Genomic DNA, 15140 nt, shown 5'->3' with positions numbered 1-15140 from the left:
GGAATGTACCTAAGTTTCTGTTCGTGTCATTTTGTTTATGGAAATAGCCGAAGTTGGGGCTATATGCCTATATCATTGTTACAAAGAATAATTGTCCTGCCATAGAGAATATAAATGATACTGTACTAATTAGGGACGGAATGAAACATTTAGATCGTTGGCCAAATGTTTCATTCACGATTTGTTTGATCGCTTAATTAACTTTAGTTCAAGTGACGATTATTGCATACATTTTATACTGATTATATAGATGCAATCTGTAACTTTCAGTTCCAAAAAAAATCATATGAAACAAAATTATGACCCAAGAAATTTTGATTTGTGTTGGTACAAAGACAATTGTTATGGAAGAAAGATAAATCATAGATTATAAATTAAATATGACAGACAGATAAATCATAGGTTCTAAAATCAACAATTTAATTATAACAACCTAAAATTATTAAAAACCAGGCACATAAATATATAGAAGTGTAAAACAAAACACACATGTGTGTAACTTTAAATATACTATCCAGATGTCCGTGCATTGGGTTTCTATATATTATACAGGTAAACTTTATTTTATTAAAACACAAACATATTTGTTAGGTAGGTCGAATGAGAAGCCAACAACTAAGGTGTGAATTTCTATTTATACATAATTTTGATTTATTTTTGTATAAAGCAGGAAGGGCAAGGGTGACTGTAGAACCGTGTGGAAACTGATGTTTTTTACACTAGAGCTTTTGATTTGTTTGCTTTAATTTTTTTTTCCTTTACACATGCCTTTTTCAACATATAAAATGTAGCACTCCAAAATGTCTCCGAGTCCCAAAATATATATGCGCTTTCTGCAGCGTATTTTCACGACAAGGATGAACCACAATATCTATCTATCTATGAATAGTATCTTCCACTTCCTAGATCCTCAGGTGCTAAGGCTATATATAGTCACATATATATGCCACATCAGAAGCGCTTCTTTCTATCACACAAATTTGGTGAGCAGATTCATCCAAGTCTATACACATCGATCTACAACAAGTTGCAGAATGGAAAGAACACTGATCACTTCTAACCTCTCCATGAGTGCACATGCTTCAAGATCGTCCCGGAGGGTTCACTACATCTCTCCTGCGGCCTCTGCTGCTGCACACAACTCCAGCTACAGGAAGAAGAAGAAGAACGCCCCGTCTCCGCCGCCGTCGGCCGCCGCAACTGACACCGTTGTCATCTCCCCTCCTGCCACTGACAATGTTCAGTCCACTGCTCCGAAGCAGGCCGGCCGACAGGAGCTTGAAGAGCTCGTGGCCGCCAAGACTAACACTTCAAGAATTGCTACTGCAAGAACAAGTGCGTCGAGCCAGTCTCGGGCTAAGCTTCGCCGCCGGCCTGCCCCGGCAATCACGTCCCTGCCGATGGCGTTCTGCAGCGCGTTGGAGGAGGCGATCAACACGTTCGTCGACCCGCCGGTGCTGCGACCGTCCGTGGACCCGCGGAACGTGCTGTCGACCAACTTCGCGCCAGTGGACGAGCTGCCGCCGACGCCCTGCCCCGTCGTGCGCGGCGCAATCCCGCGCTGCCTCGCCGGAGGGGCCTACATCCGGAACGGGCCCAACCCCCAGCACCTCCCGCGTGGGCCGCACCACCTCTTCGACGGCGACGGCATGCTGCACTCGCTCCTCCTCCCGACGGCGGAGTCGCCGTCGTCGGACCCCGTCCTGTGCTCGCGCTACGTGCAGACGTACAAGTACCTCGTGGAGCGCGACGCAGGAGCGCCGGTCATGCCGAACGTCTTCTCCGGATTCCACGGCGTGGCTGGGCTGGCGCGCGGCGCCGTCGTGGCGGCCAGAGTACTCACTGGGCAGATGAACCCAGCCGAGGGCGTGGGGCTCGCTAACACCAGCCTCGTCTTCTTCGGCGGCCGCCTCTACGCGCTTGGCGAGTCGGATCTCCCGTACACCGTGCGTGTCGACCCGGCCACCGGCGAGGTGACCACGCACGGCCGGTGCGACTTCGGCGGCCGTCTCTTCATGGGCATGACCGCTCACCCGAAGAAAGACCCCGTCACTGGCGAGGTCTTCGCGTTCCGGTACGGCCCCGTGCCGCCGTTCGTCACCTACTTCCGGTTCGACCGGGCCGGGAACAAGGGCCCTGACGTGCCCATATTCTCAGTGCGGCAGCCGTCGTTCCTGCATGACTTCGCCGTCACGGAGAGGTACGCTATCTTCCCGGAGATACAGATCGTCATGCAGCCCATGGGCATGGTGACGGGCGGCGCGCCCGTTGGGTCTGACGCCGGCAAGGTACCCCGGCTCGGCGTGCTCCCCAAGTACGCCACGGACGAGTCGGAGATGCGGTGGTTCGAGGTGCCGGGGTTCAACATAATGCACTCGCTGAACGCGTGGGAGGAGGCCGACGGCGAGGAGCTAGTGCTGGTGGCGCCCAACGTCCTGTCCCTGGAGCACGCGCTGGAGCGCATGGAGCTCGTGCACTCCTGTGTCGAGAAGGTGCGCATCAACCTGCGCACGGGTGCCGTGTCGCGCACCCCTCTCTCGGCAGAGAACCTCGACTTCGGCGTAATCCATCCGGGATACCTTGGCCGGCGCAACCGGTACGGGTACCTCGGCATCGGCGACCCCATGCCGAAGATCGCCGGGGTGGCCAAGCTGGACTTGGACCGCGCCGGCACGGGCGACTGCACGGTGGCGCGGCGCGTCTTCGGGCCCGGGTGCTTCGCGGGGGAGCCGTTCTTCGTCCCCGACGACGTGGAGGGGAATAGCAACGAGGACGACGGCTACTTGGTGTGCTACGTCCACAACGAGCGGACCGGCGAGAACCAGTTCGTGGTGATGGACGCCAGGTCGGCGCAGCTGGACATCGTCGCCGAGGTGCAGCTGCCCGCGCGCGTCCCCTACGGCTTCCACGGCATCTTTATCACGCAGGCCGAGCTCCAGGCGCAGCAGCAATGATCAAAGCACAGGAATCCAATCCAAGAGAAACACGCCGCTGGATACTGAATAGATTGTAGCAAGAACAACTCTAGGCCACATAGCATTCACGAATACGAACTATCTTATATTGCAAATGTAGCAGAACCCAAAGAAAGGGTTCATGAGTAAAAAGTATATGAAATCACAAAGATTTTATGGGTCCACCACTGCCATTGTCGGCTGTGCACGGTGCAGTCTGGACAACAACCTCATAACGCAACCGACGAGGCGTTCGACATACTCCCTCTTTGCCAAAATACCGTATTTTGAGATTTTATTTTTGATCTAATAGCGTCCGTTGACCTAAGAGCCACATTTCTATCCATTATTAAAAAAAATAGAAACATGGTGCAAAATGTGGACAATATTATACAAGCCGCAGGCACTAACAGATATGCAGAGTTACTGCTCTTTGAATCGATGTCGGTGTATAGCTACAAATTTATGTCTGTATACGTGGGAATTAACAGAATATGCATGCTGTTTTTCTTCGGTTCCCCAGTGGAGCTCACATTGCGTTTGGTGTCAGGTCCGTCCAACAACATCAGAGTTGTTAAGTCTCACAAAACCAACGGACATAAACCTAGCCTGTCAAATCTCTCTAGTGACTAACCCAACTGCTCCTAGAAGGGCAGACTACAATTTTACAAGATAAATCAATATTATTTTCTGTGGCATTTCCCTTTTTTATGTGTGTTTTCTGTATCCATAGTTTTAGTAAGAGGGGTACCTAAAGGTTGTATAGATCAAACACCTCCAAGTTCTCAAGACTCATGTGGCACATCCCACAGCCTTGAAAGAGATATGAAGGGCACAGTCTTTGCAACATGAGAAGGACCATCGAGTGACTCCGATACACATGTTACATAAGGTACTCCAATACTTGCCAGTTTTTCTCTGTGGCGTGCCCAGGTCACAAGGTATAAACCGAAGATGATTAGAAGTCCTCCAAAAATACTGCAAACAAATAATGCCGATTATACATCATAATTTGGACCAAACGAAACGAGAAACAAGCAATAAAGTAGTAAGTTCACTGATGTTAGGATATGAGTGGAACAGCCATATGCAACAAATTTATGTACCACATCTGTTTACCTGACACTCTGGAACGCTACTCTTCACACATAAATTAAAGGAAATTCTAGGTGATTAAAAAGTAGAACAAATGTTAGATTCATCTTACCTTCCAAGGTAAATTGGGCTTCCCAGAAAAATCATAGACAATAGAGCAGAGACCACTGGCTGAAGAGGGCTATAAAGTGCTACCATAGCAGGTCCCAGTATTTTGTTGGACCATGTCAATAGGACATAATTAAGAGCAGATGCCATGACACCCTGGAATAAGAGAAAAAAATGGAGTTTGACTAGCAAAAGGCATGCATCAACTACTTAATTCATGGCGTACAAGACTAGTGCAAGGTGCAGCCATAGTCTCCATACGCGGCATAGATACAGAATTTCAAATTCATAGTTACATGCACGGATCTTACTCCAGTGCATCAGTACAATGTACTAACAGGTAAGCTATCACATGTATAAGATGGAATATGTATTTGATGCAAGAACGTAATATTCAAAATGACACACTAGGAAGACATAAGAACAGTAAATAATTGAAAACTTACAGCATATACAACAGCAGCAACCTCGGATTGAGTCAAACTCCAATCGTGTTTATCGTTTGTTGCAAAAACCCCAGAAATGACCATTAAAACCACTCCAAAGAAGTATGAGTATGCAGTCAGTGACAGACTTGAAGGATATTTCACCAAAATTGGAGCCTGATACATTAAGATACGGACATTATAAGAATAATAATTAAGAGAGCTTTCTGTAAAACATACGCATACCAAGAAAGTGAAAGGCAAACTCAAATGCAAGTATGTGGCATAAGATAATGTTAACCCGATATTGTCTGAGAGATAATCTACTTCTATAAAGACTATTTGGAATCACTACAGGAAGTTAATTTTTTCTGTCCACGACAAACCATCTACTTGTTATGTTGTTATCTAAATCTTGGGCCAAATTCAATATTGAATGCTCTGAATTTCTGATTAGCAGCTGGCTACATAGAATGTACGGTGTGCTCCTTCCAGAAGAAATAAGGTAAACTTTCATCATCGTTACAGCTGCAGGGGTGCAAGGACTCCAGGAGGGAAGGCAACCAACAAGCTATTAAGGCTGAACACCCAGGATTCCAGGAGGGAAGGCAACCAGCAAGCTATTAAAGCTGAACGTATATCAACCATAGCGCTCTCGGTAAACTCGATCCATATAATTCTTCCTCTTAAACAACTAGTAGAACCCAAAGAGGCATGTAGAACTTACACTGGGTCGACGTTTGATTGGAAATTAGAAACTTACACTGTGTTTGGTTTGTTCAATGAAGTGGTCCATCATCACTCCACTCTCTAATTTTTTGTCTGGTTTGTGAAATGGTTTTGGAAATAGAATAAGTTGATCCATCACTACCTCATTCTTTATAATATAATAATTAGTACTAGTATGAAAAATGTAGTAAATAGTAATTCCCCTAAATTTGAGGAACGGACTCATCCTCAAACCAAACAATCAAGCATCCCAAATGTTAGACATCAACCTAAGTATCTCAGCAACCTGAAAATTACTAATACCTGTAAAGCAAGATAAGTAGCCATACATAGACAGTTCCCTATCAAGCACAGCACTCCAATGTGCCAGTTTTCCAGCCCAAAGGCCATGAACAAAGATATTAGAGGTCCGGCAGGCTCAGGCTGTGTCATGTCAGCTATAACACCATGACTATAAACATCAAGCTCAAGCTCGCTGCTACCAAACACAGCTGGGCCTCTATAGAGCACCATGAGAACGGCTCCCAGCACACAAACGACTGTGCCACCTATCTTGGCTCTGCCCTCGTTTGAGATCAAGCTCACCGTTTCGGTCCTGAAACACACGGGGTGTTTTAAGTTCAAAAACAAGTATGAGTGTGAATTTGTGTAGAGTGTCGCGATTGAGAGACTGACCCCATGATAAGGGCTAGGATGAAGGTGAAGGCAGGAATAGACGGCTGAATGGCGGCCGCGTAGGTGGGGTTAGTGTAGCTGAGGCCAAGCAAGAACAGCAGCTGGTTCCCAAAGACGCTGCAAACCAAACAAAGAAAGCCTCAGAGCACGGAATTCCGCAGGCAAAACAGTAAAGCACTTCGTTGCGGAAGAATCCCCTTTATTGTAGCTGACTTGAGTGAGCTGATGGCTTTACCCAGTGAGCCCGAGAAGGAAGAATGAGCCGACGAGGCGCCGGGTGAGAGGCGGCGGACGCGCCTGCACGGACGAGATGCGGTGCTGGAAGAAGGCGAGCGGCGCGAGGACGGAGAGGGCGAGGAGGTCCCGGAAGACGCAGAAGACGACGCGGTTGACCCCAACATTGAGCGCCTGCTTAGCGATGACGTGGTACCCGGCGTAGACGAGCTGCACGCCAACCATCGTCAAGTGCGCCCGCCTCCCTTCACCGTCCCGTTCCCGCGCCGCCATCCCCCGCCGATCTCGATCTGTCTCCGCCTCCGGTGGGCGGTCGCCGTCCCTTGCCCTTTGCCGAACCGCCGCCCACTTCAATTCTCGTGGGCTAAGCTTGCGTTGGTCTACTCCTCGTCGTCCAATGGGCTGGTCTATATGAAAGAGGCCGCTATTTTCCTTCCAAATTTTCTAGCCCACGCTTCGGCTAATCGCGTCAGGTCCATTGGGCTCGTCTGTGCTGTGCCCACGTCTCGGCTAAGCACTTAGAGCATCCAACGGTATCTCAAATTAGCAATCTATTTTAAAGTGTCATATCTTTGTTTTCTACATCAAATACAGTTTACTGTCTAAAATAGATGATTTAAGATTTAACAGTTAAAGCATCTCCAACAATAAGTTGAACTGGAGTCATAAAAAGTGAAACATGACCGTGTTTTTATAGTATTTAGGGCCTCAAAAGAAATATATCTCTACTCCAATTGTTTGACTTTAAATAATGTTAGTTAGGAAATAAATCATGTTATTAGGAAATAAATGGTTGGATATTAAGAGAAAACAAGGATACCGTTTGATGAATTTTTATAAAATAAGCTCGTTGTTGGAAGGGTGTTTTATGATTCTAAGCCATATATTTTAAAATAGAGTCACGTTTAGAGCCTCTCTTGTAGATGCTCTTAGAGTCCAGAATGTTTTAGTGCCCTAAACATGTTAAATGATATAATATTTTTATTTTTTGGCACTATTTTGAGGCACCTTATGTAAGAGCATCTCCAACAACGTGACCTATAAAAATGCCTTATAATTTAAAAATAAGTAAATTTTATAGAATTTAGGGCACCAACAAAACACCCCACTCCAACAGTAAAGCCCCAAATCTAGATTATAGGGCAGCCCACTACGGTGTAGTATATTTGAGGCACTTGAGAGAGTGCCCTATAGTTTTTTTATAAAATTTGTTGAATTAAGGCACTGTTGGAGTGTTTTTTCCTGTATAGAGCCCTATATTTCGATTTGAGGCATTAGTTTGAGGCATTGTTGGAGATGCTCTAAGATGCTCTTACCTACAGTCACTTAATTTGCAAAAGTTATGGTATACTGAAGATATCAAACTTGAATTCAGATTGCAATATAAATGGAAGGCATATAAAGAATTAAAGACTATTTCTTGTCACAACAGTGGATTATAATTTGCTCAGCCTATGACTAAAAAAATCTTTGGTTGTTCTCTTATGCGCAGACAAAATCCAGTTCTTAACTGGCCCTGCGTCATGTCCTTTCTGGGACAGGGGGAAGATGCAAGGAACAATGGTTGTATGAGTAGGGAGGTTTGGTTCTAATATATCCTTAGCGTGAGGTTTTGGTGTAGCCGAGGCCAAGCAAAAACAGCAGCTAGCTGGCATAGACGCTGCAGACCAAGCACGTATACATCAGACAAAGCAAATTTGTAAGCCACGAGTCCACGACATCACAACTGGTTTCAGATTCAACATTGCGCCAAATCGAGTGAGTGGTGTGAGACCGAGAATGAAGGAGACCAGGAGGTTCCAGGTAAGGTAACAGGTGGCACTGTGGCAGAGACTTGTCGTGCGAGCCGCGATGTTGGAAGACGGTGAGGAGCGTGAGGGCGGCGACTTGGCGAGGAGGCCACGGATGACGCAGAAGACGACGCGGTTGACCCCGACACTGAGCGCATACTTCGCGACCACGTGGTTCCCGGCGTTGATGAGTTGCGAGCCCACCATCTCCGTGTCAGACTGTCAGGCTGCCTCCCGTCGGCCGTCGTCGTCCCGCTCTCCGGCCACCATCCCCGCTGAAGCTGATCTCCCACACGCTTCTCGGTTTCGAGAATGCAGAACGCTTAATACAATCGATTGGGCTGGGCTTCTTTGTTGGCCAATTGTCTGGGCTTCAGCATCTCTAGGCTGAACAACAACGTCTGGTCTCACCGGCTTATGTCGGCAGCCATGGCCCAAAGTCCATGGTAGGAACTCAGCGCGGGTCCACCGGAGCTGAACTCTTCTGTGCTGAGTTGAGCTCAGCTGGCCTGCTATGGTTAGACCTGATCTGTGGCCTGGGTGGGTTGCAATTCAGGGTATGTTTGGAAGCAAACTATTTCAAAACGATAGCCTTAGAATATTATTGTTTTTAAGATATAACTACAAAAGTTTTTACATAGCTCCTAGCAATACTTGTTTGGAGACTAAATATCAAGCTAGACATGACAAAAGCTTTGAATTGGAGTAGAGTTTCAAATACTCCAAAAATATCATTGGTACTACTAAACTATGTATTTAAAATAGAGTTTTTTTTCTTACAATGTAGCCAAACATCTCATGACAAAAAAAAATACTTTAAGGGCTAGTTTGGGAAGCCCAATTTTCCAAGGAAATTTCATTTTCTGGAGGGAAATTAGTTCGTTTTTCTGTTGGAAAATAGAAATCTTTTGGGAAAATGGGGTTCCCAAATTAGCTCTAATACCATGGTTTTATCTCAAAATTAAAAAAAAATTACTTTGCTTCCAGGCACCCCTTAAAGTTTTACAAAGTTTTTTTTTAAAAGAACCTGATTTTTGTAAAAAGAATAACGAACTGCCTCCGTAGTTCAATGACGGTTGACTTCAGACAATTTCATACTCATGTATCATACATAGTACCGCGACAATAGTTAGAGAGCTCCTTACAGAGAAGAAAAGACGAAGACGGACAAATGCTAGTTGATCCAAACAGCGTTAATTAGCTTAGAACTGCGAGATCAGCATAAACAAATGCTAGTTGAGTTGACTCAGCTTGGCACTGTATCCAAAGGTCTTATGGAGCTGATAGGAACACATGGATCATGGCATGGGTGCTGCCACCTGTCCTGCTTTTTTTTCTTGTCAAGCTAACACTCCCGAATTCTCAAGTCAATGTGCCAGTCAATTATTCTCAACTAGGACTAAACAATTCTTCTTCTTAAGTTCTTAATATTAAACAAGTTTTTACATTAAAAATGTATGCATTATTGGCATATGCCATGCTCTAATTAATAAGCCAGTTCTCTTCTGGAAACACTGTGCAAAGGTCGTGCCAGAGAAAAGGAACAGTCGTGGAGGACAACTGGAAGTCTGGAACTATCATATTTATATAAGTTGACATTATTGCGACAACGTAGTTATTATACGTATGAAATAAAGGCTGCTTACATTTTTCGTTTTTCTTTCTGCGAGAAGATTCATTGCATATATGTAGTAGTACGTAGCCAAGGTTTTGACTTTCTCAAATGAATAGTTTTCAATGACAAGGGGAAAAGGCGCGTATTGTCATCGATCACCCAACCCAACACTTCAACAGGGCGCCACGGGGGAGTTGACCTAGGCTCATGCATTTAATCAATCACAAAAGTCCAACAAAAACTAAGTACAGGAAAAACAGTTGAGTTTGACTACACGGAGGCCAGTATAAAAATAATACACTAATCAATACCGTACACATAATGCTCTATGCATGCTTGCGTATTTTCCGCCACCTGCGAAATTTAAAAACATGTGGAGAAGTCTCATCCATATATGCATTCATGCATGAGGACGCTGTTGACATTATTTTTTTAATAGCAGAAAATGATCCATATGCATCGCCCCGTTTCTTCAAGGAGCAGGAGAAGGCACAATAATAATGAACAATACTATACGGATATGTCTCGTAGACTTTACTTGCTTGATCGATCGAAAGCAAAACGTGGATATATACAGGTAGATATGACGATTATATTATATAATAAATACTTATGCAGACGACAATGCCAAAGAAATACTACATCAGCGACGGCTTGATGGAGATATATGCATGCATTTGAAGTCGATCAAGCTAGTAGGTCGAACGGAATAAAGTAAGGGTGAAAAATTTAGCAATGGAGAGGCCACGTTAATTGCACGCATCCGGCAACCATACAGAGGGACGTCGATTAGACTCGTCAGAAAGAAGAACTCTGCAATATAAATATGTGCTGCAGTCAACGCATTAATTGTACTATTGTTTATACATACACAATGCATGCATGGTGCGTCCTCGATGGAGACCTAGCTAACCTTGCACGCACGTTGACTAAACCTGCACGCCCCTCGAAGCAAGTATTTTTCCACTATAAACTTTTCAATATGTGAACTATAAAGAAATATTATGGGGCTTATGGCATGATAAGATGAGTTTTGATACTCTATATTGCATGGATAACACTAGCATTTTTCTAAGAGATTTCTATTTTCCCAAAAGAAAATAAACTAATTTTCCTTGAAAAAATAGAAATCCTTTGCAAAATAATGTTACCAAACTAGACTTTATCGGGGCTTAATTTTATATCCGTACGTGACTCCTCCCGGCGGTTGACCTTTTTTTTGGTGAATTTTAAACGAAAAGAGAGCAATTGTAACTCGCAATATATACAAAGTTGCATAAGTCACATCTCATCAAAAGAGCGATAGAATTTTTTTTTATTTGTAAGATATGATGTATACTAATTTCCATTGTGAGACAAGGAACAAAGCTGCGGATGCCATCGAAGCTTTACCATGGCGTGCCAAGTGTTCTGACCCAACCAGGTCATAGGACATGACAGCGGCACACTACAGTCCACAGCACAAGACGGAACCGGACAGCCAATGCAATCAGCCGCGTCGAGCTCGTCGTCTCCGATCCGGTCGCACGTCCAGATGGCCTTGATGACCGGTGAAGGCGGCAGTAAAGAAATCGGGGACACTCCATGCACCCGTGTCCATCGGCCCCGCACAGCTGCCTGTCCAAGGGCCCTGGCGAAATGCCGGCTGTGCCCGACTGGCTGAGTGGGGGACAGGCAGGCGACCTGCTGCCGCCGCCGCTTCCTGGAAGCTTCGTCCCGCCCCCCGGCCACTCCGTTCCAGGGCCTTGGCCTCATCATTTTAGGGGGTGTTTGGGAACAAAGTTTTTCTACAGTTTTGAAAGAATACTGCAGTATTCTCAAATACTGCAGTATTATATACAGAATGATGTTTGGCAAGCTAGCTAAAATCTCAGTTTTTAAAACTGAAGTAGTGCAAATACTATAGTAGTTTTAAGCTATTCTAAACTTAGGTCTGGACCTCAGTTTTTAAAACTGCGGTATTGTAAACTGCGGTATTGTCATGACTAAAGTATACTGTAGTATTTCAAAAACTGTGGTTTTCAAAAACTTTGTTCCCAAACAGGGCCTTAACAGTCTCCGTGCATCCCTCTCCGAACTTAAAAGTCAATGGCGCTCACATTGTACGTACTTCCGTACTGGGGGAGGGGCGGTGGGCGCAGGCGCACTGCAGCATTTTTCTCAATTCGTCCCGAGGGAAACCGGGAAGTAAACAAGTCTATTAGCTTAATCCGGCGGGAGATCCGAGGGACTTGGAGTAGCCGTTCGTCCATCAGCTCAATCGACGTCTCATCATATCAGTGATTGGACTAGAAAGGGGCTAGTTCCATCGGGCCTGCAGCGCTGCACGTCAAGGGTGCGGTATTGGTGATCCTAAATAGGGGTGAATACTAGCTCATTATGTATCCTACTTATTTAAAACGGATTCTAGATTAGATACGAATAGTTAGAAACAGGACGAATACGGATATAAAAATTGGATATTTATTCGGACGGATAAGTGACAGATACAGACATTATTTAGTCGGATAATGCATTAATTGCTTATCATAACATATTTTTGTTCGACCATAAAATTACAAATAAATTATCACGACTAGTAAACATTTTATAAGAAGATAACATCAAGTCTCCACATAAAAATGGTAAAGAGCAGTATTGATTAAATTGAAACTTGAACAGTTAGAGTGATCACGTGTAACTAAGTTACACAACAAATGGAAATAAAATAGAAGAAACATTAATATCTTGTGGATTTTATGGTCCCGCTATTTTTTATGACTATATGTGGCCATATGTTATACCTCCGTATAATTTTATAAATTTATAAGGCTATTTATGCATTATTAATTTATGTCTACACAAAATCATCAAAATATAATTTAATTTATAAAATACACTAGTTTAACCCAAAATTGTAAAAAGTTACCAAAACTAATAAACATTATATTTAAATATAGTCCCCACATGAAAATAATAAGTAGAGTATTGATTATGTTCAAACTTCGGTACATATAGTGATTTCACGTGTAAATCACACAAGAAGTGGAATGGAAGAAACACTAGCATCTTATGGATTTTATAGTCCAAATGTTTTTACTATATGTGGATATATGTTGTGTCTCCATAAAAATTCATGAATTTCTAAGGTTATTTGAGTACTGTTATTATTTTTCTACTTGTGGATAAAAACATTTTTTATGATTATATATAGACATATGGTGTGCCTCCGTAGGCTTTCATGATTTTTTAGGGTATCTATGTATTTTAAAATTCTTGTTGTAGAATATCATAAAAGTACAATTAAATTTATAAAGATATTGTAGCATCGACAAAAAATTGTAAATAAGTGACCAATACTAATAAATATTCTATAAAAAGATAACCTTAAGTTCCCACATGGAGATAATCTTAAGTCTCCACATGAAAATGATAAAGTCTATTAATTTGATATTAATTTGGATATTATTTTAATGATTTTGGCCTAAAGATGTGTTTAAACAAAAATATGATGTACTACAAAGTTATAGATCTCTTCCAGCTCTATAATTTTCATATAAACTTTATCTTCATTCGATTTCATATATAAAAGTTATGATTTTATAACTATATTATTATGCAGAAAAAGAAAAATAGATACTCAAATTCTGGGTACCCGTATCTGACCCGAATCCGAACTATCGGGGTATTACCCGTATTCATCCCGAATATTGTCGGTGTTTCGGACCCGGAGGCCCTCAACCGGACCGACTAGTGAATTTTAGTGCCGCGTGCCCCTGTCCAGATGGGTTGATGCAAGATGGAACACAAGCGAAGGGATGAGGCTTATATTATCTTGCACCGGGGGATGCTTGCAGTAGGGGTTACAAGCGTTGCGAGAGAGCGAGAGCGAGAGAGAGAGAGAGAGAGAGAGAGAGAGAGAGAGAGAGAGAGAGAGAGAGAGAGAGAGAGAGAGAGAGAGAGAGAGAGAGGGTTCGGCCTGGAGGTGAGCTGTCTGAGTGTGCCTCTACCGCGTCTCTCCTACTCTGCCTGCCTCTGCTCGCCTGCCTTCGCCTGTTCGTACGTCGCACGTTCGTACGTTTCGTCCCCCTCTCTTTTCTCCGTGTTATTGAAGCGCCCCAATCCTATGAGACTCAAATGTGATACAATTACTAGTCCCAGGAGGCTAGTAAACACATTTATACATCAGATGATTACAGATCTGCTTAAACGAGACAAACCTATAAAGGTGGCGAACAGCTTTAAGAGTTGGTCCACAACTCGAGACATATCATCAGAGTGGGGCTGAACTAGCCCGATATACGCAGCAAAGCAAATCAGTGGTCCAACAGCCACAGACAAGGTTGGGAACAGTCGTAACTCTTACCCGATCTCCTTTTCTGAAAAACAACAAATAAGCAAGGGTGAGTACAAACGTACTCAGCAGCCCACCTTCACCCGCGGAATGGGGAAATCAGATATAATGCATGGAATATGTGGAGCTCAGGATATTTGCAGAAACAACAATATTTTATGCAGGGTTGTTTTGTAAAACATTTTATATTTTTCAAAGCGCATCCTCTCCCAAAGAAGCAGGAAGTTTTTAAATATTAGAACAAAATCCCCTGGACTAAACCATCCAGGTATCTCAGCAGTTTCCCACTGGTTTTCATTTTCAAAAACAGCTACTGGACTTCCCGTCCACCATAGCTCAAGGCTAAACCGCCGGTCCTTTAAAAAAACCACTTTTCTCAAAAGCACCCTTTTTTGAAAACAAAACATTATTTGCCATACCATACCAGACTCGTCCATTCCAGTGGACACAGACTATTCGAATAGGTTTGAACTCTGCGCAGAGGTGTACACTTTACCCACTAGTCCGGTTTCTGCGATCTCACCGTCGTGAGACCCGAATGTTGAATCTCTTTCTTTCCTCGCACGTCCTAACCTTAACGGTTATACCAGAAGGAGTCAGGCCACCGCCATGCCCAAACCGGACAAAACATTCCCCCTCCTTATCCTCCCGGTGCTCCCCAGCCTTCATAACCCTGAGGTTCGAACCGTACGAGTTCAGATTGAGTGACTGCCCACACAGTCTCGAGTGGTTGTACTTATCATGAGTACAGGTAGTGAAGGATGACAAACTGGTCCTTATATGAGGGGACAATCCTTCTGCTCACGCCTAAACCAGCTGAGCCATCACCTTAGGCCCTCCCCTAAACCAGGGAGTCCTTGATCATCCCTACTCAAAGGTGATAAGGGTGAAAACCCTTCATCATACACATTTTGAAAAGCATTTTCTTTTGAAAACTCACACCTTTTCTCAAATCATTTGTAACAAATATATCAAGTATTGATTGCGGCAAGCGACTGCTGGCCATAATAACTTGTCTCAAAATCATATCATGCATAAAATAACAGGCTGAGGGTTGTGGTTGTAAAATCATAGGTAATTTATGCATCAAAGGGATCCAGTGAGCTTGCCGTGCTTATCCGGCGAAGGGGGAAGGGGAGCTCGCGGAACTGGCTTCTAGCTCCACTGCCTAGCGTAGACTTG

General features: G+C 44.0%; 2 protein-coding genes across 2 annotated transcripts; one reads left to right on the top strand and one right to left on the bottom strand.

Moving 5' to 3' along the window:
* Nucleotides 1–807: 807 nt before the first annotated feature.
* LOC103627610 (9-cis-epoxycarotenoid dioxygenase NCED1, chloroplastic) lies at nt 808–3148 on the top strand. Its single transcript, XM_008647905.4, has one exon. The coding sequence runs from the start codon at nt 825–827 to the stop codon at nt 2952–2954; it is 2130 nt and encodes a 709-aa protein (XP_008646127.3). The 5' UTR covers nt 808–824; the 3' UTR covers nt 2955–3148.
* Nucleotides 3149–3300: 152 nt separating this feature from the next.
* Nucleotides 3301–6655, bottom strand: LOC103627609 (WAT1-related protein At5g45370). Its single transcript, XM_008647903.4, has 6 exons — nt 6222–6655; nt 5987–6103; nt 5615–5906; nt 4604–4759; nt 4162–4313; nt 3301–3932 (listed from the first exon to the last, which is right to left on the bottom strand). The coding sequence occupies exons 1-6, from the start codon at nt 6491–6493 to the stop codon at nt 3740–3742; spliced, it is 1182 nt and encodes a 393-aa protein (XP_008646125.1). The 5' UTR covers nt 6494–6655; the 3' UTR covers nt 3301–3739.
* Nucleotides 6656–15140: the final 8485 nt, after the last annotated feature.

The sequence above is a fragment of the Zea mays genome, chromosome 5 (genome assembly GCF_902167145.1).
Source record: "Zea mays cultivar B73 chromosome 5, Zm-B73-REFERENCE-NAM-5.0, whole genome shotgun sequence".
NCBI lineage: Eukaryota > Viridiplantae > Streptophyta > Magnoliopsida > Poales > Poaceae > Zea > Zea mays.
This window is presented reverse-complemented; position numbering and strand designations above follow the sequence as displayed.